General features: G+C 28.1%; 5 protein-coding genes across 5 annotated transcripts in view; 4 read left to right on the forward strand and 1 right to left on the reverse strand.

The window, feature by feature from the left end:
• Positions 1-10145, reverse strand: part of LOC138186728 (KICSTOR complex protein SZT2) — a 31905-nt gene extending 21760 nt beyond the window's left edge. Inside the window, exons 1-7 of the mRNA XM_069126853.1 lie at positions 9663-10145; positions 6986-7303; positions 3729-3806; positions 2936-3341; positions 1317-1537; positions 380-764; positions 14-263 (exon numbers count right to left, since the gene is read on the reverse strand). Of these exons, the coding sequence (XP_068982954.1) occupies positions 14-263; positions 380-764; positions 1317-1537; positions 2936-3341; positions 3729-3806; positions 6986-7303; positions 9663-9692 (1688 nt within the window). The 5' untranslated portion in view covers positions 9693-10145. The remainder of the gene's footprint in view (positions 1-13; positions 264-379; positions 765-1316; positions 1538-2935; positions 3342-3728; positions 3807-6985; positions 7304-9662) is intronic.
• The window catches only part of Bin1 (histone deacetylase complex subunit SAP18), a 386327-nt gene extending 372531 nt beyond the window's left edge, over positions 1-13796 (forward strand). The window contains exons 2-5 of the mRNA XM_069126868.1: positions 12810-12980; positions 13124-13230; positions 13360-13554; positions 13625-13796. Of these exons, the coding sequence (XP_068982969.1) occupies positions 12909-12980; positions 13124-13230; positions 13360-13554; positions 13625-13712 (462 nt within the window). The 5' untranslated portion in view covers positions 12810-12908 and the 3' untranslated portion in view covers positions 13713-13796. The remainder of the gene's footprint in view (positions 1-12809; positions 12981-13123; positions 13231-13359; positions 13555-13624) is intronic.
• Positions 10975-12264, forward strand: LOC138186737 (uncharacterized protein C9orf85 homolog). Its single transcript, XM_069126867.1, has 2 exons — positions 10975-11839; positions 11945-12264. The coding sequence occupies exons 1-2, from the start codon at positions 11407-11409 to the stop codon at positions 12142-12144; spliced, it is 633 nt and encodes a 210-aa protein (XP_068982968.1). The 5' UTR covers positions 10975-11406; the 3' UTR covers positions 12145-12264.
• A 556-nt stretch (positions 13797-14352) lies between the features above and the next one.
• LOC138186735 (ciliary microtubule associated protein 1A-like) lies at positions 14353-16505 on the forward strand. Its single transcript, XM_069126865.1, has 4 exons — positions 14353-14476; positions 14858-15070; positions 15426-15630; positions 16187-16505. Exons 1-4 carry the CDS (start codon positions 14428-14430, stop codon positions 16443-16445), a joined length of 726 nt encoding a protein of 241 aa, XP_068982966.1. The 5' UTR covers positions 14353-14427; the 3' UTR covers positions 16446-16505.
• An 805-nt stretch (positions 16506-17310) lies between these two features.
• LOC138186736 (ciliary microtubule associated protein 1A) lies at positions 17311-19566 on the forward strand. Its single transcript, XM_069126866.1, has 4 exons — positions 17311-17418; positions 17569-17763; positions 18120-18270; positions 19320-19566. The coding sequence occupies exons 1-4, from the start codon at positions 17331-17333 to the stop codon at positions 19564-19566; spliced, it is 681 nt and encodes a 226-aa protein (XP_068982967.1). The 5' UTR covers positions 17311-17330.
• Positions 19567-21057: the final 1491 nt, after the last annotated feature.

A 21057-nucleotide genomic window follows, 5' to 3' on the forward strand; every position in this document is an offset into this window, starting at 1 on the left:
TTCACAAACATACCTAAGTTGCACCGTACTAGGTGAAGGATAGGCCGATAAATAAAAAACTGGCATGCCGCTTCTGATTGTATCTGGTACACTATACCAAGTCCGACCAAAATCAGGACTCCAACTGAAGTGTGCAAGCATACTGTCACCTTCTGTTAAAGATGTTAAAGTTGCCCAAAATCGATTGACAACACTTTGTCGATATTGCGATTTCAATGGCTTTTTCGATAAACAAGTGATATCGTGTAAAAATTCATAAGGAGCTGTAATAAATTTGCTTTTAACACAAAGAATGTCTTACTTTTAGTTGGTTTTGTAGAATATTTGAAAACGATCAAGAAGTCCTAAAATAATATTAATATATTTTATTTTAATTTACCTTCTGTAGTAATTGTGTACTGTATTGTATTAGATGTAGATAATGATTTTGTTAACCAAGGACATGTTACTATATATTCTAATAAAACACTAGACTTCCACAATAATACAAAGCAAATTTCAAGTACTTCGTCTCTCACATTGGCACGTTTTATTAAATATCCCTCGCGGAGACGACAACACAATAAACTACTTAATGTACATGTCACTTTATCTTCAATTTGTTTCTTTTGTAAAAGTTGTGTCGATTTTTCTCCATAAAATAATAAATTCTTAGAATGCCAATTTGAATAATCTGGTACAATGTTACAACATACTTCACGATATAATTGCCAACATAAAAAGTTTTTGTGATAAACATTCATTTCGGTTTCGTTTAAATCTACCTGTAAAAGTTAATTAATTTATAAAATATATATTATATATTATATGTACATATAAATGTGTAATTACTATAAATTAAATATAAATATGCACACATACATATGTGTTATCTGTAAAATTATAACAAAATATTCTTCAAAAGCTCGCAAGTTCAATAATATAGCACATTTTTATTTAAAATACACATATTGTGTAAAATTGTCTCGATATAAATTCAAATATTTCAACTACAAAATCTAGGATATATAGATTTTTCCATCTGAACCTGAACGAACGTTTCGAATTGTAGATGTACAGAACTAAAATATATTGTATGTGTTGAAAATTAATATGAATAAAATTTTCAAGTTAAACCATTATTTTTTTATCAAAATAGATCAGGAAATATTTGCAAGTACATAGATAATACATAATAACAATATACCATTAACAATTTCGAATAAGAAGTAAAGAAAATTTAGTAATTTTTACTTCTATGAAAGAGATTAATAATAATGCAATATTTAATATCTTTAGTATTTAAATATAAAAATAACGTAATGAATATTACGTACACGATATGGAATAAAAGACATGTAAGTACCCAATGTAGCTCTTGCAATGAAATGTAATAAATCTTGATAGGGGACTAAACCATCAGCAGAATGTGGATGATATGTACTTCCAACATGTAGAAAACTGCATGCAATTGTTGTTGCACGTAACTGTTGTATAACAGAATCTAATACATGAACATCGGTATTTCCTACTATACCATCCGACACAATTATCATATCTGAAAAATTCAGTACCATTCTAATTAATTTTAGTAATAAAAATCTTTTTATTATTATATTACGATATTATTACGAATTCAGAAACAGTGTCACAATATTTAAAGTAATATTTTATACTTCAGAATTAACAAAATAGTCGTAATGAATCTTTGCACCTAAAAATTATTTGTAACTGTTGTCAGAAACAATAGTAAATAGCTATTATTTCTGACCCAGGGCTATATTTTTGTTGTATCAGATGAAAAATACTAATTTAGCGTTAGCGTTAATTGGGAACTAACTACCGATATACATATTGTAATGTTGCGAACTTAAATATGTTAAACAACTTTTCTGTGTATAAAATTTCTAGTTTAATAGCAATTGATATATTGTAATCTTACTCTTCTTGAATCGAGGGCCAAACGAACAGATGGACAATTACGTATGTGTGGACAAATAGATATTTGGATAAGGATGTATTTGAAAAATCATGAACTATTTTGAGCAATATATTCTCCAAGTTATTTAAATTTTCTACAATATTATCTAAATCACTGCACTACGTAGTCCACCCCCGCATTATACACCCCAGTGCTTCTTATAGAATTACAACGTTCTGAGAGTCTAGTAGAAAGCACGATATGAGGTCTTAAAACTTCATAACACAAAAAGTTCAGTAGATTTTCAACCAAATGAACTACAATACAATCCTTATACAATATACATACTTAAATGTCACAACCGATTATTCTATGAATTAACTGGATCAATTCGGAAAATTACTCGGAAAATTACTCAGAAAATTTATGCGGATACATCTGAATGGATTTAAATGAATTACCTTATATTTTTATTTTTATTATTTTTCTTTATAGAACATTAAAAAAAAACAATGCACATAGTAGTATGTCATATAGTCTGTAATTTGATTGACAAAAGCAATGTACATAATATTATGAAATTCAATGGTAGTATCGTTTACCAAAATAAGAATTCAAAAAAATATTCTACATTTCTATAAATACAAGAATCATATTTCTTCTATACAGGGTGGTTGGTAACTGGTGGTACAAGCGGAAAGGGGGCGATTCTGCGCGAAAAAAGAAGTTGAAAATATAGAATAAAAATTTTTCGTTTGAGGCTTTGTTTTCGAGAAAATTGACTTTGAATTTTCACTCGGTACGCGTGCACTTTATCACATCTCGTTATAACGGAACTCACTGTAGATTTAAAAAAAATTAAAAAAAAAAATTTTTATTCTATATTTTCGACTTCTTTTTTCGCGTAGAATCACCCCCTTTCCGCTTGTACCACCAGTTACCAACCACCCTGTATATTTATATTTCTGTTTATACATATATTCTTTTTCCCTATTCCAATATGTGTTAATACGTATGTATATTCATAATACTTACGTGCACAACTATGTTCCGGTAGCAGAGTAAGTGCTAACATTCCATATCTCAACATATTGATAAAGCTTGACTCCGGGGAAATTATTGAAGTATTAGTAACACAAGTATTATTATTTTTATTTAGACAAGTATTGTTCTCTTCAAAAAGACCTCCGACTAAACGTTCGTTTTCAGCTTTTAAATTTTCCAATTGTTGACTAGCTACAGCGGTAACACATGCCACTTTCTCTTCTAATATATGAAGTTGGTTTTCTATGAAATTTGTAAGCTGTTTAACGTTATCCAAAGTTACAAGCCAACCTTGTACTAACACTTGCTGCGCAGGGCTTGTAAAAAAGGGTGTATGGGCTATTATGGTTACATAAATCTCTGGTTGCATTATTCTTTTACTTCCTGGTATTGTAAACTACAACAAATTAAACTCGTTTGTGCAATAATTTTATATTCATATAGAACATTCATTTGTTCTTAATTTTTTAAATTATAGGTATACCTTTTGTGAGATAGTTTCAACGGAAAAATGACACAAAGTACATTAAATACATAATATATAAATTATGACAATTGTTCTTAAAGAGATTCTATATAAAAATTTTGAGGTTCGATCAAAACTCGGTTTGACCATAAGATGTTTTAAACATGTATAATCTTATACGCATTTTTTAAATTTGGTTGATAACTATTACGCGTAAGGTATATCTATTGTTGGTCGAAAGTTTGGATTCACTGCACGATATAAGTAGTACATATTTCACGATATTATATGAGTTTGAAATAATAAATTATTACTTACAGGTCTAATAATGCTTTCCAAAAAATGTTTAGTAGCCATATATACTTCATCTATGACTATTTCACCATGTTGTATATCCTATAATAACAATAAATATACGAGAAAAGACTTTTTACATTATATAAATATTTTAATAAATATATTTTTAATTTAAGAATTTTTACAGGTTATAATACATGTACGTTTTTTTTTTAGATATATATAGTGTCAGCATATGATCGAAGTGAAACTGGAATTACAACTGTCCCTTGTGATCATTGGTTAAGTAGCAAATATTTAACACTAAACCTACCAGCGGCGGTCAAATTGACCGCTCTCGAACTTCTACACAAAGTTAACCATATTTAAACTTTATTATATCGCTTCATAATTTCTGACTTTTCCTAAAACATACATACAATATATCTTTCAGTATTTACTTTTAATTTGCTCTTTTATTTTCTGAGAAAAATTGGTACTCTGCCTTACCTACCGTGAGCGGTCACTTTGACCACCCGACAAAATATTTTCGTTATTCTTAAAATAAATGCAATCAATAAAAAGAAAAGGCTATCTCATGGTCAAATGACAAACAAAATCTGTAATAACAAATAATAACAGCTGTTACACCCGTAATCTTGTCATAAAACATGATCCATCCCTCGATCAAGATGGCCACCAGCTATCAATACATACCAACTCAGGCCCATAATAATCCTAAGGAACCGCCATAAAATTTAGCATTTTTTACAGTCCATTGTTACAAACATTTTAAAAGTCGAGAAGTTTCTTAGAATTATTGCTCATTGCGATAAAACACGGGAAAAGCTTTCCCAACTCCACCCTGGAGTAACCGTTGGTGGAGAACGGTCAATACTCATCAATATTTTTATATAAATATCGCCGTCACAGGCCATATTCTTATTTTCTATTGTCCTTTCGACTAGAATACATCTCAGTTTGTTAGTCAATTAGTCGACATCTAATTGTTATCTCTAAAACTCAGACAGAAAGCATCGCAGAGCGTTTTGCGTAAAGCATATCAAATTTGACAATAATTTTGTATTCCGTACGTGGTATTATTCTGTGATAAATATTTACTCTAGAAATGTCAAGATTTAAAAAAAATTATAAAAAAAAATTACGGACATAGAAGAAGACTATTCAGTGTGCGATGAACAAGAAACTTCAGCAACTGAAAACGGCATGGAAACACATGAAAAGCTATTTACAACCGAATCAGAGTTGAATATTATAAATAAGTTCAGGGCAAAAAGAAAAGAAATTATCGTTGACAACAAAGGGTGAGACTGATGTAAAGAACCAACGTATCGAAACTGGACCCGATAAGACAGTTTGGAGAGAAATAGATGCAAGTCCCAAACCTGGCAGGATATCAGTCCATAATATTTTTAGGGATATGCTAAACGGCATATTATGAAAGGACAAGTATAGACGGCATTTTATCATTGATCACCTTATAAGGTATCATATAATAAAATGTACGGAAGAAGAAGAATTAAGAGTATTTGGGACTAAGAGGGAGCTAGATGCAACAAAACTAGATGCATTTATTGCTCTGCTATATGCTATATGCTATATAAAAAATTTAGATGTCTCATATTTGTGGAATAAAATTTAGAGACCTGCATTTTTTCACAAATAATGGGCAGGAATGACTTTGCTGAAATTATGAGGTTTATACGATTTGATAAGAAGAGCGAAAGAAGCCAACGTTTAGGAACCAATAAATTTGCAATGGTATCTACAGTATGGGGCCAATTTACAGAGATTTCACAAAATTGTTATAAACCTGGTGCATACATTACTTTATATAAAGAATCGCGGGAAAAAAACCATGCAATAAAACTATCAACAAGTTCAGATTCATCACTACAAAAAACTTGTCAAGTAAAAAGTTGTAAAGGTTACAAAATTACGAAAATTTGTTTAAGATGTGGAAAATATTTATGCGGCAAATGTACATTTGATAATAAGATAATTTGTAAAAAATGCAGCAAAGTTAAATAAGATATATCTCTACATAAATAAAAGTGTAATTCTATTTAAGTCTATAATTGGAATTAAATAAAAGTAAATTTGGAGGAAATTTTATGAAAGTTCATCATTTTATATACATTTAGTTATAAATTAACAATTATCTAAGTTAAATCAAAAAAATTGTTACTTCTTTAATCACTGGTCATTTTGACCGCACACGTTAGGAGTAGGTATGCACGAAGTGTCGGTAGGTTTAGTGTTAAGTACTTTTAGTATTATTTTATATTATTTAAGTACTATTCATATGATATATAGCGTCAACCACGTTTTATTCGTGTAAAGATCAGAATAAGAAATATTGAGTGTGACCGAGAAAGAAATGTTTGTCAGATGCTCCACAGTATCATTGATCTATGTACACAACTAATCTCTATCAGTGAGTAGAGAGATCGACTATAATGCAGCAATTTACCTATTTTAAACAATCATCGTACAACGCCGAATTTCCCACAGTATGTAAACTTTATTAAGCATCAAATTTTATTACTTTGCACAATAAAAAGTTTTTTTTATAACAATACACCTATCTTTATATATTGCATTGCATTTACACTTCAATATAATCAATAGCATATCTAAAATAATATATAGTTTTGGAAGTTTTTCGTTCCGCAACTCTCTGCTAGGTAAATGACACTGTGATAAGTTCGCAGAATGTGTATAACAGCGTAAGACGAGTCGTGTTCGAGAAGGGATTCCTAGCGAAAATTGAATTATTTACAACTTGAAAAAATAATCTTCAACCGATATTTTTGGATATCAACTTTCCTTTGTTCCTGATCCTTCAAAAGTGACCACACATTCATTAACACCCTATATGAGCTCCTATTATTAATTTTACATGCTAAATTAGTTCCTAAACTGAATCGTATATATTACGAAAGGTACTATGGCAATAGTAACATTATTAAATTTACTTATTAATATTAAAAAGAAAGATGTTGTGGCAGAGAAAAAAGGTATGAGTAAAGATGTTAATATATTATTAACAACCGACTAACCATGTCGCTAAATAAAATCATTAAGAAACTTTAATAATTAGTGTGTTTGTAAATGTGTATGGAAACTCTATTCTTACATTTTACTCTTTAACACCAATTTAATTGCATAAATTCACGTCCAAGTTATAATCTTTTATTGTTAGTAAAAATATAGAAAAATATAATACTTGATTCTTTATCTTAATTATTTTACTGAATTTAGAACTGCATACTTACCACAGTTGCGAGTGATGGACTTAAGTCCAAATTAAAAACCATCCTGTACTTATGCGCCAGAAATATTACTGAAGTTGTAGAAGTTACTTTGTAAAGATACTGATGACATGTTTCAGGGGACCATGATCCAGATTTATTTTTCGGTAACACTGATACAATTTCTAGTTCTGCTGCTTCCCTCGTTTTAAAACTTGAACATTGGATACTTATCACAGTATCTAAATGTTCTAACATCCATTGAGCTCTTACATTTCGAGATATAGGAAATCCTTTTTTCATTAACAAAAAAACAGTATCTGCTTCCAAAATAACTTTTTCCTGTAATATAATATTTTCTTTGTACAATATAATATCAATTTGATCAAATAATGAGATTACATTAATGACATATTTGATGATATGGAACCCATCTTACACAACAGATTCATGGCCAATTATCAACAATTTCGAGATATAGGAAATCCTTTTTTCATTAACAAAAAAACAGTATCTGCTTCCAAAATAACTTTTTCCTGTAATATAATATTTCCTTTGTACAATATAATATCAATTTGATCAAATAATGAGATTACATTAATGACATATTTGATGATATGGAACCCATCTTACACAACAGATTCATGGCCAATTATCAACAACAGACGAAGTCGATTAATGGTTATTATTAATTAAATAAATTAAAATTTTCTAATTAAATAAGCAAACAATATTACATACTATTAAATAAATTAAACATGATATTATATATTCTTTATTATTATACAGGGTAGAGAAGATAAAGTGTAACAAGCTGTTTTTTTAGAAGCCATTGCAGACGTAAACTTGAAATTTTCAAGTATTAAATGGTGCAGAAAACCTAACATTTTAAGATGTAAGACGTTGTATGTAAGATATTGTGGGAGTGAGTTTCTTAAGAATAAAGAGAATGCTACCCCAATTTTTTTAAATAGAATGGCAAATTAATTTTTCAATATTCGGACAGATATTATCAAACCTAACAACTTTTACTTAAGACATTTTTTTTTATTTTGCATTTTACTAGTTAAGGAGTTATAACAGAAAATACATTACGGAAGGGGAGTTCAGCAGAGATGTCGAAAACTATCAACTGAAATTTATTTGAAAATTATTTTATTACATATACAGAGAATTGTCCATTCGCTTCCAAACTCACATTTATTCTTGTGATAATAGCTTTACGAACATTTGATAACATTGCTGGAGTTATGAATTTACATGCGGTATGAATTTTTTTCATATCCTCTTTCATAGTTGATACCGTTACCATCACTTTTTTCTTTGTGTAGTCCCATAAAAAAAGCTAACTGGTGTTAAATCAAGTGACTTATTAGAAAAATAATTTTCAAAACACAATATATTTCTTCTGATATCTTTCGTATATATCTTTGTATAAGGTATTTTCCGCTATAACTCCTTAACTATACAAAATAAAAAAAATATGCCATAGATAAAAATTGCCAGATTTGATAACATCTGCCCGAATATCGAAAAATTAACATGCCATCATATTTGAAGAAAATGGAAGTTGCATTCTTTCCCTCCTCCAAAAAATTCACTCACACAATATCTTATACTTTAAAATATTAGCCTCTCTGCACCATTTAACAACTGAAAATTCAAGCTGATATCTGCAATCGCATCAGAGAAAACAGCTTGTAATATTTTATTTGTCCCATCTTGCATACATATATTTCCATTATCTGTTATATTGTAAAATAGCCGCGGATGAATCGAAGAACTTCAAATGTCGCATTCTAATTTATTATGTAATCTAGTATTACCTTCGAGTAATAAAATATACTTCTAAAAAATTATAAGTTTGCTATCACACTCTTTTTCTAAATACGACATTAAGAAAATAATCAAAATAATATACTGGTATGCGAAATTAAAGGATTGCTACCCTTTGATCGCAAAATTGTCGATATTTAAACTGCCGCAAATTCTTAACAAAAGATCATAGGTACATGTTTTCCTTACATCTACAAAAATATGTAAAAATCGTTTTTAAGAAATCAATACTTTTAAAATTTCTTCCACCACTAGCTCTCAAAAAATATTTGTACTATGTAAAAATATTTCTTAATTTCGTTTCATACATATAAATAATTTATATGTTATACATATATTTTTTGTAAGTAACTAACATCTTTACTATCAAATTTGAAATTGTTATCTTTAAATTTATTTGCAATCAATAACATTTTGATTTGGATAGTATATATTGTTGATTTTACATAAATAAATCCTTTTATTCTTAATATCATCTTTGCTGATTATAGATCGAACAATATATAAGAAATTCTTTTCGTATTAATTAAAGTACACATTTTAACTAATCTTTTTTAATTTATTCAGTTTTAATCTGAAAATTGCATTTTCAAGAAAATGAAAGTAAAGCAGATATTGAATATTGATACATATTAATAAAATATTATTTTCAATTAATATTTAATTAATATTATATAATACATATTATACTATACATATAATTTATTTGTTTAACTGTGTAGAATTTGATGTTTGTGTAAACTTATATAAGTTTAAAAGTTATACTTCTTTTAATCATAAATCATCAAACATACAAAATAATGAGCTATATGGGGAAAGGTACTATGTATCATGACAATATTTAATATAAAATTTTCATAATTACCTCATTTTTTATAGAAGGCATGATGTTCATTTTTATTCACTGCATATCAATCATTATTAGTAGAAAAAATAAATTTCTCCTTAAGTTCCACTAATGAGTAACACAGAATTCATGTTCACAAAATCAAATACACTAATGCACTATTATCACAATTTCCACTGTTTTCACAACTGTTCAAAGGTTACATTACTAATCATTGATTTGTATGTTCGTTTATATGTTTAAAATAACAAATACAACCTCAAAAATTAAATAAATCAGTATAATATCAACATAAAATTATATTACATTGAACTACAATTAAACTCATAATATTATTACTTTATGTATTATTATTGGTTCCATGTTAGTGAATATCACTATGGATATCCTATGTAATTAGAATTGAAATAACTGTTTAAAATTAGATAATATTACACGAATCAAAAACATATAATGTATCATCTTTAAAAATACGCTATATCATATTGCAATATTGACAGAATTGTGACCAAATTGCTTATAAATAACAAGGTGCATATAAACTATGTTGATTAAACTCTATGCAAAGATTCAATGGTATAAAAAATACAATTATTCCAGATTTATTTACAAAATTATCTGTGACTTGTATACAATGAATAGTATAACGTCATAAATATGTCAATAAAAGATTAAATCATTAACTATGATTTAATATCTTTAGTTTACTCTAATTTGCATGACGTTAATAAAATAACCTTTTATGAAAACTAAAGATAAAGACGTAAGACGTCATAAAATCTTAAATAGGAAATGCAAATAAAAGTGAAAGTTTATGTTTTGAATATATTTTTAAATGAAATATTTAATAATTATGTAGTATACAAATATGTATATAAAATAACATAGCAGACTATAAATCGAAAGTTAATGCTTTAGATATAATAGTATGTGTGTATATTTCGTATAACCCATCATACTACTTTTAGGTTAGAAAGGAATGAAAGATAATACAGAATAAACTAACCTACTATTATATTGTAACCCACTATAATCACCCTATCACCAACAATCACCACAGATGAATAATTCTATACGTTACTATTAGATGACAGCACAAACGATTTTAAAGCATGCAGATATGTAATTGTAAACAATCTGACATGGTTATATCAAATTAAAAGGTGTGGACTTCAATTTAGTGGACGCAATCCTCGCGATGGCCAGGGAGTAAAGTATAACAGTAACACAAATCTAACCCAATACTCACGATTCAAAATCCCGCTACAAAATGGTCACTACCCACGTGCTTCTGTCTATAATCAGCATCTCCATTCATTGGATGAATCATGAAGTCAATGGCGTCAAATTAACCTGTCAAATATGCTAAACGTGCTCGACTTTATGTACGCGTAACTTTGGAACCAGTGGATTCAGCATCTTAAAACTTGCATTTTCGAATTCTACACATCAATGACTACAAGACTGAATAAAAAAGTTAATAATATTACATTTCCTAAAACGAAGTGCAGTCCTAAAAGAAATTTTAAAGTAGTTTTATATTATAGAAATTTATATATAAATAATTGTAATTGAATTAATATCAATTATATGACTGAAACATTGACATTATAATGCAATTGCAATACAAAAATTAAAACATTTACATTCTTTATAATTAATATTGTAAAAGAATTATAGTATTACAAAGAACCTGAAAAATATTTTAATAAATTGCTATATTGTATAAAAATGTTGTAACTGTTTAAATATAAGTAAAAATATGAGTACACAAAGAGGAAATGCTAATCGATCAAGACCACAAAAGTATCAGAATCAAACTGTTTTCAAAAACGATTTACATGACAAATCAAATAAAACAAAATATATTAATAGCATTCAAGTTGCACATGTATGTGAAAGATGTAAACAGATAATTGAATGGAAAATTAAATACAAAAAATATAAACCATTAAAAGCAGCTGCAAAATGTATCAAATGCGAACAGAAAACAATAAAACATGCTTACCACAACATCTGTATACCTTGTGCTATACAATATAAAGTTTGTCCGAAATGTGGCAATAAAAGTAACATTGTTAAAGAAGAACCTGGTATAGAAGAAACTAATAAATTAGATATAGAATTACAGAATCTGCTCAAAGGATTATCTGAAAGAAAACGTAGAACATTCATACGTTACATGAATAAAAATGGTATTTTAATTAATATTATTATATATGTAATTACATAAAAATTAATTTTATATAATATTGCATACCTGTATAAAATTAAATTTCAAATCATATACTATGTTTTAGCTACAAGTAACAAAAATAAATGTATCAAGGAAAACAAGGAAGAAGCTACAAATGAAGAAAAGGAACCAAAAGATAATTGTATCAAAAAAGAAATATTATCCAAAGAAAATTTGTTATTGAAATTAAAATCATTAATGATTAAAGATGATGATAATGACTTAGATATTGATAATGATACTGATTCAGATTCGTCTATGTAGAAAAGTAAAATGTAGTTTAGTATACCAAAAAAAAAAAAAGAAGTAATGAATTCAATAATAATTATCATAAAAATGCGCTATATATTTGCAACTGATATTAAATTTTGACATTTTAAACAATTTGACAGTATGATTACTATTATTATTGTTATCATTTCCTTGCAACATTCTGTATAACTGTCTTTTCCTTTTGCTTCCTTTAATGATGCATAATCCACAGAATGGAGATAAGATATTTTTTAATTACTTTATATATCTCTTATTCCGTAGCTGGAAGTAAATTTATCATAATGATTTTGAATGCAGCCCCTTTCACGACTGGTTTGTGAAAAATATACTTTCCTAATTCTCTTCTCGAATATTACATTAAATATGTGCATATGTGACCTCAAATGGTCATTCCATACAAGTTAAAGAAATGAAAAGATAACCTAACCGGGTCTATGAAAATGGATAGTCTATTGTTAGATGTGTAGTAAATTGATTGATTAGATCAAGTAATTCTAAAAAAGCAATATTTCCTTCCATGTATGTACAACAAACAATTTCAAATTTCGCATATCGATATCGCTACATGTGAAACCAATTTCACACGATAGCGTAATTTCACATGTAAACGGTAGTTAGAACATTTGTGTACATACGTTAAGAACGTGTTACCACGTTGTGGTATTGAATTTAGGTCTATTGTTTCTTCACCATAATATAAACATAATTATTATTAATCGTATTTCAATTCTTAAATTTTTATAATAATTATAAATATGACCTCAGCAATAGAGTCTATGGTAGTAGATGAAAAGCTATTACCAGAGAAACCCATAGACAGAGAAAAAGTACGTAACATCAAAAACTTTTAAGAAATATCGATTGAAAATTAACTCTTCCAAATTTAGAAAAAATTACTCATATATTTAACGTCTTTTGGAACAAATACTTATTTTATACCTAATAAATTTTTATAATATTTAACTTTCAGACATGTCCACTTTTACTCCGGGTATTTTGTAATACAGGAAGACATCACAATATAATGGAATACAGCAGAGGAAATGTCCCCTCAAATGAATTACAAATATATACATGGTAAAATATTTTTATTACAAATATTTAAAATTACACATACATTCATATATTATAACTTGTAAAAAGGTTAGACATATCAAGGTTAGAAATATCAAATCTAATCTTTTTAAACTAATTCAATGTAACCAGGATGGACGCAACCTTACGCGAGATTACAGGTTTAGTTAAAGAAGTAAATCCAGATGCTAGAAGTAAAGGAACATACTTTGATTTTTCATTAGTAACACCAGAATTACGAAATTCTGGATATCGCATGAGAGAAATCGGTGTTACTTGTTCAGGACAAAAGGGTGCAGATGATAATAAAACACTTGCTCAAGCACGGTATGCTTTTTTATAATTAAAGTTAATTTTAAAATAAACAGAATAATTTTACTTATTTTTATAATTCCAGATTTACAATTGGTGATTATTTAGATATATCAATAACACCACCAAATCGACAACCAGCAATTAGACGTGGTGCACTACGTCAATACTAATTTAAGTAACAAAAATTTTATTTACTGGAACTTATGTTAACAATTTATTAGTTTTCTATTAATAAACAATATATAATACTGAAACTATGATATCATTATATAAATATATCATTTACTTTTTCCATTTCATGAAAGTCATGATCTGCTGATTGATTATTCCACATCAAATGTTCAGATTACATTGGTGGTGGTGTGCAAATTCATGAAGCCAATGAGGATTTTTTACTGTCCAATGATGCAATTTCTTTCAATTATTAATTTGAGACTATCTCAGTAACTATTGATTTTGGACCTTATTTCGTATAATACATTTTATGTAAAATTTGATGTTTCATCCAAATTCGATAGAAATGTTAAACATTCTTTTTAAAACACTCAAGATGACCAACATATCTTGATAAGAAAATAAGTAATTTATAAGTTATTTGAAGGCATGTTATGGGATTCATCATTGCAGAAGTAAATAAAAAATATAGAATGTTTATTAATATGCATTTACTTTATTATTTAGTTTTTATAAAGTTTAGTATATATATGCAAGAAATTCCTTTATTACAATTCATAATAATAATGTTTAATTGAATAGTATAAATGCTCTGAATGTGGTTCTTATGTCAATTTTATTCAAATTTCAGATTATTAATAGTTTTCATTTTCGTATTGTATTATGTTGTAATTTTTTTATTATTTTTTTGTACGTTCTTTATTACAAAAGATGGAGGATAAGGAAAATAAACCAAAGTTGTTGAGTTGTATGATAAAAGGTAAGATTTTATAGAATTTTGATATAAAGATATAGTATTTCATTAATATTTATGTCAATAAAATAAAATTTTAATTCCCATATTTTTTGTAACAGATATTTATTTATAACTATAACATATGTTAATGATTTTAACACATTTTACTTTGTTTATTAATGTATATTATTATGTTATATTGACAAACAAAATTTATTTCTTATTAATGAAATTAATATTATAATGATAATTATTACAGCCATTATTTTATTTACCAAATAATTCATACTATCAAAAAATTATAACAGATATTTAAAATATTCTTTATTAATTTTCAAACATTTACTCATTGCCAATTTTATACATAATAAAAATACATATATATTTGTGTTTGTGTGTGTGTAGGTCCTGCTCCTATATATAAACTGCAAACCTTAGTTGGATATGAAGGTCACTGTTTATCTCGGCCAAGAGGTCCAGCATATACTATAAGACCTCGAACGAAACTTCATGTATCAAGTATTGGACCTGGACCACAATATAATGTTTCAAAATTAACGATTTATGGAGTAGATAATCCTCCCGCATATACAATAGTTGGTCGAGAACCATTTAAAGGTAGCTATATTTATATCATAACATTTAATAAGTAATTGATAATATACTTCATTAAATAATAAAAAGTTACATTCATGAAATTTTAAGTAAAAATAATTCAAGAATCATAATAGCTCAAGAATTAAAGTGAAAACCAATTCATTTAGCTTATTATATAATAGTTCAAGCTAGACAGACTTCTTTACATTTCACATCCACACATCTTCTACACTGTAATTTTTAGTTACTTTTTATTTAATTTTTCTTTGAAGTCCCAATCATATTTTAAGTTTTAACAATGAGTGATTGTTTAAAAAAAATAATTTGATATATTTTAAGTAAATATCTGTTATAAAAAACCATTTTTTTAATGTAGTGAGTGATTTTGGACCAGGACCAGGAGCACATTATCCAGAGTTATGTCCCCCAATGAATCACAATATTAGAGCCCCTGCTTATACTATTAAATCTAGGAGTAGAACAAAACTAGATGACAGTGGACCTGGTCCAAGTGCATATATTTTACCAACTACTATAGGACCAAAAATTCCTGACAAAGCAGCTCAAGGTGCTTTTTCTATGTACGTAAGTAAATTTGAAGTTGAGACTAAATAATTATGTTTAGATTTATAGAATTGATGAAGTAAATTTACATCTTGATAATTTAATAATTTATTTATTTCACGACCGGGGTAACTTCATATGCACATATACATAAAGTTATATAATTTCTGCTGCTTTAATTTCAGAGATATAAGTGAAAGTATTTTTAATGCCTTGATATTTATGCTATGTGAATGTTTTGAGACTTTGAGTGAACAAAAGAACAATAACAACTGTGAATAAGATATTGTTATTTAAGAATAACATGTAAATACTCTTACGCATCCTCGTGTGTATCTCATTGCTCCTGTTTTTGAAAAAAATAGTATTAATGCTGCATGAGGTACACGCAAGAAAATACACATTCAATTAATTCCTTATATATGAAATTATACTCAGAAATTATGAAATTATCTAGGGCATTGGTCTCAACAACATATTTTGAAACCATTGAAGTCTATAAGGTGTGCTCTATTGTCTATAGGTACAAAAAATAATTATAATAAAATATCTTAATATATTTTACTATTACAGTGCTGGGATTCACAAACTTAGAGAAGAAGATATTGGTCCTGGTCCAGCAGCTTACAGTAATATAGATGCCAATCTTACAAAACGTAGTTCTCCAGCATACAGTTTAAAATGGAGGACTGGATTACCAGATATAGATAAAAGTCCAGGACCACAATATTATCCTCAATATGATACTGGAAGACGTTCTCCTATGTATTCTTTTGGTATAAGACATAGCGAATGTGCTGGTTTACCTATCACAGGCTTGGATGAAGATTGATATGTTAATTTTGTAAATTAACATAATTTTATATATAGCACTTTACATGCTTGTGATGTCAAGTTAATGTAACTTGTTTTATATGTATTTAAAATAAATGTTTATATTGTGCTAATTCAAATTGTTTCGTTGAGTTATGTAGAAAGTCTTCCAACTTATTAAAAATCATATCTTACATTATTAAAATAAGGATATTCTAGATTTGAATTATAAGCACTATACTATATTAACACAATATCTATTTTTCCTTATAATCTTTTAATTTTTGTAAAAATGAGTAATGGTAGGAATTAATAGATATAATTTTGCAGTCTTTATACAATATGATAGCAGCTTTGTCAGATTTGATGTACAAATGTATATTTACAAATTTGTTATAACAAATCTTTTTGAAGAGTGTACAAATTTTGATGAAAATAGATTGAATTAATAACTTTCTTTTTCAAAACTATTATTTTACATTTTAGTTCAGGTTTATATTTATCAAGTGCAATTCTATTCGAATTCTATGAAATCATTGATGCTTGCTTCTGTTTGCACCTAACGTGGCGATTTTGAATGATTTCAGAAGTTTTAATCTCCTATAGCTCTCTGATTTCGTGCCTGGTTCGTTGTACGTAAGTATACATATATGCCACAGTCGTACGACCGTGGTACATATTCTACTTTATATATTTTACATATTTTTACATTTTATGTGCATTCTGTGCATTTTTGCGCCTTGAAATTTCTCATAAAAGCATAAAAATTTGCAATCTAATCATAACACACATACACAACTCTTAAGCAACTGTTTATATTTAAAATGAACAGACTGAAATAATATCACCCAAAATTTTTATCTAATTTAAATTTTTGTGGAAATGTAAATTATAAAGTATAAAAATGCCACCAAAACCAGGCACACAACCAGATACGCAAACACAAACTAAATCACATAAAAAAATAGGGAGTCTTACATGCAGTTTTAGAAGTAAATAATTAAATGTCATTACATTATACATCGCAGATGAATAAACATTTCTCGAACATTAAATATAAATTGTTTATATGTATACATATGCAATATTGTATATTAAATTTAATCTTATGTAAAGTTAGTTTTAAAAATGTTATATTTCAGGTCCGGGTCCAAAATATCCACTAAAAACTCTCGTGGGTTATCAAGAGCATTGCCTTTCGAGGTACCGAAATCCAGCATATACATTTGGCAACAAATATCCTAGTTTACGAATATGTGAGGGACCAGGACCGAAATATTTATTAGACAAGCCCATACGCGGTGGTTTTTCATTTGGATTAGTTGGAAAGACTTTCGGTATTCTACTTATTCTTATATTCTTTGAATTACGCACGAATCATTTCGTGAATTACACGTTCATTATACATATACGTATTTAATTCCAGTCAGTATCTTATATCTAATGGATTGATTATAACATTTCTATTATAAAAACAACCTCAATATCTTAAAAATGTTATACTATTTTATCACTTCCGTTATCTCTTTAACTACGTGATTACATTACATTACATATTCCGTAATAATAATTTTTAATAAAAATTTGATGTAATCTGTATAACGTATTTTGTACAAGATTATTAACATTTGAGTCGAATACAAAATATCAAATCAATTGATTATATAATATTCTTATTTTCTCTTTTTCGCAGATACTTCTTGTACGCCTGGCCCAAAATATCTATTGCCATCTCCAAAAGGTCCATCTTTTACACTAAAATCCAGAACTAAACAGAGAAAATGTTCCTTTTCACCAGGCCCTTATAATGTAAAATTTCCTATACCAGGTCCAGCTTTTTTTATGTAAGTACTTCTTGTTACGCATCAGTAACCCTTGAGACATTCGTCAATATAAAGATTATTACGGCTCAAATATAATACCGACACAATACCGTTAAAATATATAAGGATCCGAATGTGACGGAAATGAAAATAAGCATAGCAAAGTATTATCTTTTTCCATCATAATTTTTCGTTCGAATCGTTGATCCATTTGGGATCGATACTTGAAAGGAAGAGGGTCCGATTTATAGTATGTACATCTGTTTGCGTTTTTTCTCCCGACAGCCGAGGATGATGAAAGCTAGGTAACCGTTTTAGGCATTCGAACTTCACGTTTTCTTATACACATCAGAAGGGAGTTTTGTTTCTCCCATTCGGTGGCCAGCTCTATTAACAACAATGATCTAAACTTGTATTGAATTTAAATTTGATGTAAACTGAATGATACTCGATATTTGCATGACTTCGAGTCACCAGCCATCGTCCATCGAGTGAATTACCTATTCTCGTAAACATTTTCTTCGGCTACACGTGGTCTAGTCCAATCATAGATCTTACGAAAGGAAATATGTACAATCTGCCTAATTTATATTCGTTTACTTTTAAAAATGCACTATGTTTATACATTATAATACAAAGAAAAATTATCATTTATTAAGTAAACAAATATATTCCAAATTATATCGTGTTTGGAGTCATTCTAAATAGAAAGTTGTAATAAGCATATTGATAAAAGTTTCATTACACAATTTCATTGATCATAAATGAAAAATAAAAAATTTTGATTTTTGAGTTAGAGATCTCAGATTATTGCAAGCCTTCAATGTTTTCTGAACGCTTCTACTCTCGACCCCTCTTTTTCTTTCAGCCGTGTTGTCTTTTTCTACGTTCAGTACATCTAACATTTCAGTTTTGAAAAATAGAATCGTTTTTACTTCTCTATAATTGCAATACTTTGGTCCCGAATTTCTGACAATTATCGGAAGTTTCCGTATTTAAAAAAATAGTTCTAATTAACTTTTATCTTATCAAAATTAAATTATATTAAATGTTTGTTACATGATTTTTAGAGGAGAACGTTTAGCTGCTTTAAGACGTGATCCTACACCAGGTCCCAAACTTTACAATGATGCATTGGTTGCCCAAAGATCTCCAATGTATAGCGTAACTTTCAGAAGAGACGAAAAAATAATTTGCCGTTCTCCGGGTCCGAAATACAATCTGAAACCTCCTAAACCACAGCCCATGTTTTCTTTTGGAATCAAACACAGCGAGTGTTCTCCTCCTTATATCGTTGAATGCGATGATCAATGTTAAAATTTTGGCAACTGTAAATAAAAAGTGTAAACATTTACGTATAAAATATAAAAACAGAATCTATGAATTTCTTATTTCAAATCGGCTCTAAAAAGCAATAATAAAATATCTATAACATAATATATATTTCATACATATTGAATTCAAATGTGTAGAGATAAGACGTTAATTAGCGAACGACACAGACGTAATGTATTGCTTGATCGAGCAAAAGTAGACTCTAACAAAAAGTTAGCATAAAAAGAACATGGAAGACTGAGAGATTTAGAAGATATCTTTCTCTAACTATAGATCAATTGAAAGGTAAGATTTTCTATGGTCTCAGTCAGTCAGGGTATGAGAAAAAGTAAAGAAAAACAACATAGCTAAAAATTTCACTATGTAGAACCATATGTAGACAGATTAGAGCATTGGAGTACTCCTTTATTATAGTTATATAATAGTACTACCTATTTAAGTACTTGATTATTCATTTTTACTCAACCAAACATTAGGTTCTTGAATTAGTTGACGAATCTTTCTTTCTGTTATATTCATTATAAAGTAAAAAGTTATATAATTAGAGGTCCACAAATGAAAAAGATTAGTAGTTGGGATTCAATACTTACACTTTGAGTATAGTGAATGTTAATGGATAAAAGCAACATCTAAGAAAATCAGATATTAAATTCACGTAATTTTCAAATAAATACATTTTTATTAACATTTTTTATTTTACATTCAAACAATGGATACCATGAATTAACACGAATTATCCAATAAGAAGGAACTCGAAAAAATGACATTTCTGTTCTCTTCTATCAACGTTATGTACTACTAAAATTCGAAAGCTTAATGCTATAAATTTCTTTGTTGTTTATTCTCTGTGCGCTTGTTTCATCAACTCCTTCGACAAATTAAATTTATCGTTAAAAGTAACAAACCGGATGGACAAATGTAGGATGTGATAGCTGCGAATGGGTTTTGATATGACCTGTGGGTGTAGAGAGAATGATGAATGATTGTGGACAGAATGGAAGATGTCGAATATTCAATTTAGAATATCGATTGCGAGTGAAGATTCCTAGAATGCACGTGACTACGTAAGTAGAGATTTGGCTGACATGGTAAGAATGTGTAATGTCTTCAAAAATGTGAATTAGGAAGCGAGAGAGGCATTCTGTTACTGTTATATTGAAGTCGTTGCGTTATGTTAAGTTGCGCCTTGATTATAAAGAGTATTAAAGATATTCATTTTACTTATTGAAGACTTCACACGTTTCAATTCATTGATTTAAAAAAATTAAGGACTCATTAGGGACTAATTAGTTAGCTCCATTGAAGATGAAGTAGAACATGAGGGCGATTGTGTAAATATAGAATATAATATATGTCAAAAAATAGATTCCGTGAAAAGAAACAATATTAGATATTGCAGCATGATCTAGTAATTAATTGACCCAAAGATATTGTTTCTTACTGAAACGTATTAAGTTTTTAAAATATATAGAG

Source organism: Bombus flavifrons, chromosome 14, assembly GCF_040668555.2.
Source record: "Bombus flavifrons isolate JBK064 chromosome 14, iyBomFlav1_principal, whole genome shotgun sequence".
In the NCBI taxonomy this organism is placed as follows: Eukaryota; Metazoa; Arthropoda; class Insecta; order Hymenoptera; family Apidae; genus Bombus; species Bombus flavifrons.

What these genes read in the sequence shown, in the direction of transcription:
- LOC138186737 (XM_069126867.1), top strand. Translation starts at nt 11,407, where the DNA reads ATGAGTACACAAAGAGGAAATGCTAATCGATCAAGACCACAAAAGTAT. An exon ending in ACGTTACATGAATAAAAATG is followed by an intron (nt 11,840 to 11,944) that starts GTATTTTAATTA and finishes ACTATGTTTTAG; the next exon opens with CTACAAGTAACAAAAATAAA.
- LOC138186735 (XM_069126865.1), top strand. Translation starts at nt 14,428, where the DNA reads ATGGAGGATAAGGAAAATAAACCAAAGTTGTTGAGTTGTATGATAAAA. An exon ending in GTTGAGTTGTATGATAAAAG is followed by an intron (nt 14,477 to 14,857) that starts GTAAGATTTTAT and finishes GTGTGTGTGTAG; the next exon opens with GTCCTGCTCCTATATATAAA. An exon ending in GCTCAAGGTGCTTTTTCTAT is followed by an intron (nt 15,631 to 16,186) that starts GTACGTAAGTAA and finishes TTACTATTACAG; the next exon opens with TGCTGGGATTCACAAACTTA.
- LOC138186736 (XM_069126866.1), top strand. Translation starts at nt 17,331, where the DNA reads ATGCCACCAAAACCAGGCACACAACCAGATACGCAAACACAAACTAAA. An exon ending in TCTTACATGCAGTTTTAGAA is followed by an intron (nt 17,419 to 17,568) that starts GTAAATAATTAA and finishes GTTATATTTCAG; the next exon opens with GTCCGGGTCCAAAATATCCA. An exon ending in ATTAGTTGGAAAGACTTTCG is followed by an intron (nt 17,764 to 18,119) that starts GTATTCTACTTA and finishes TCTTTTTCGCAG; the next exon opens with ATACTTCTTGTACGCCTGGC.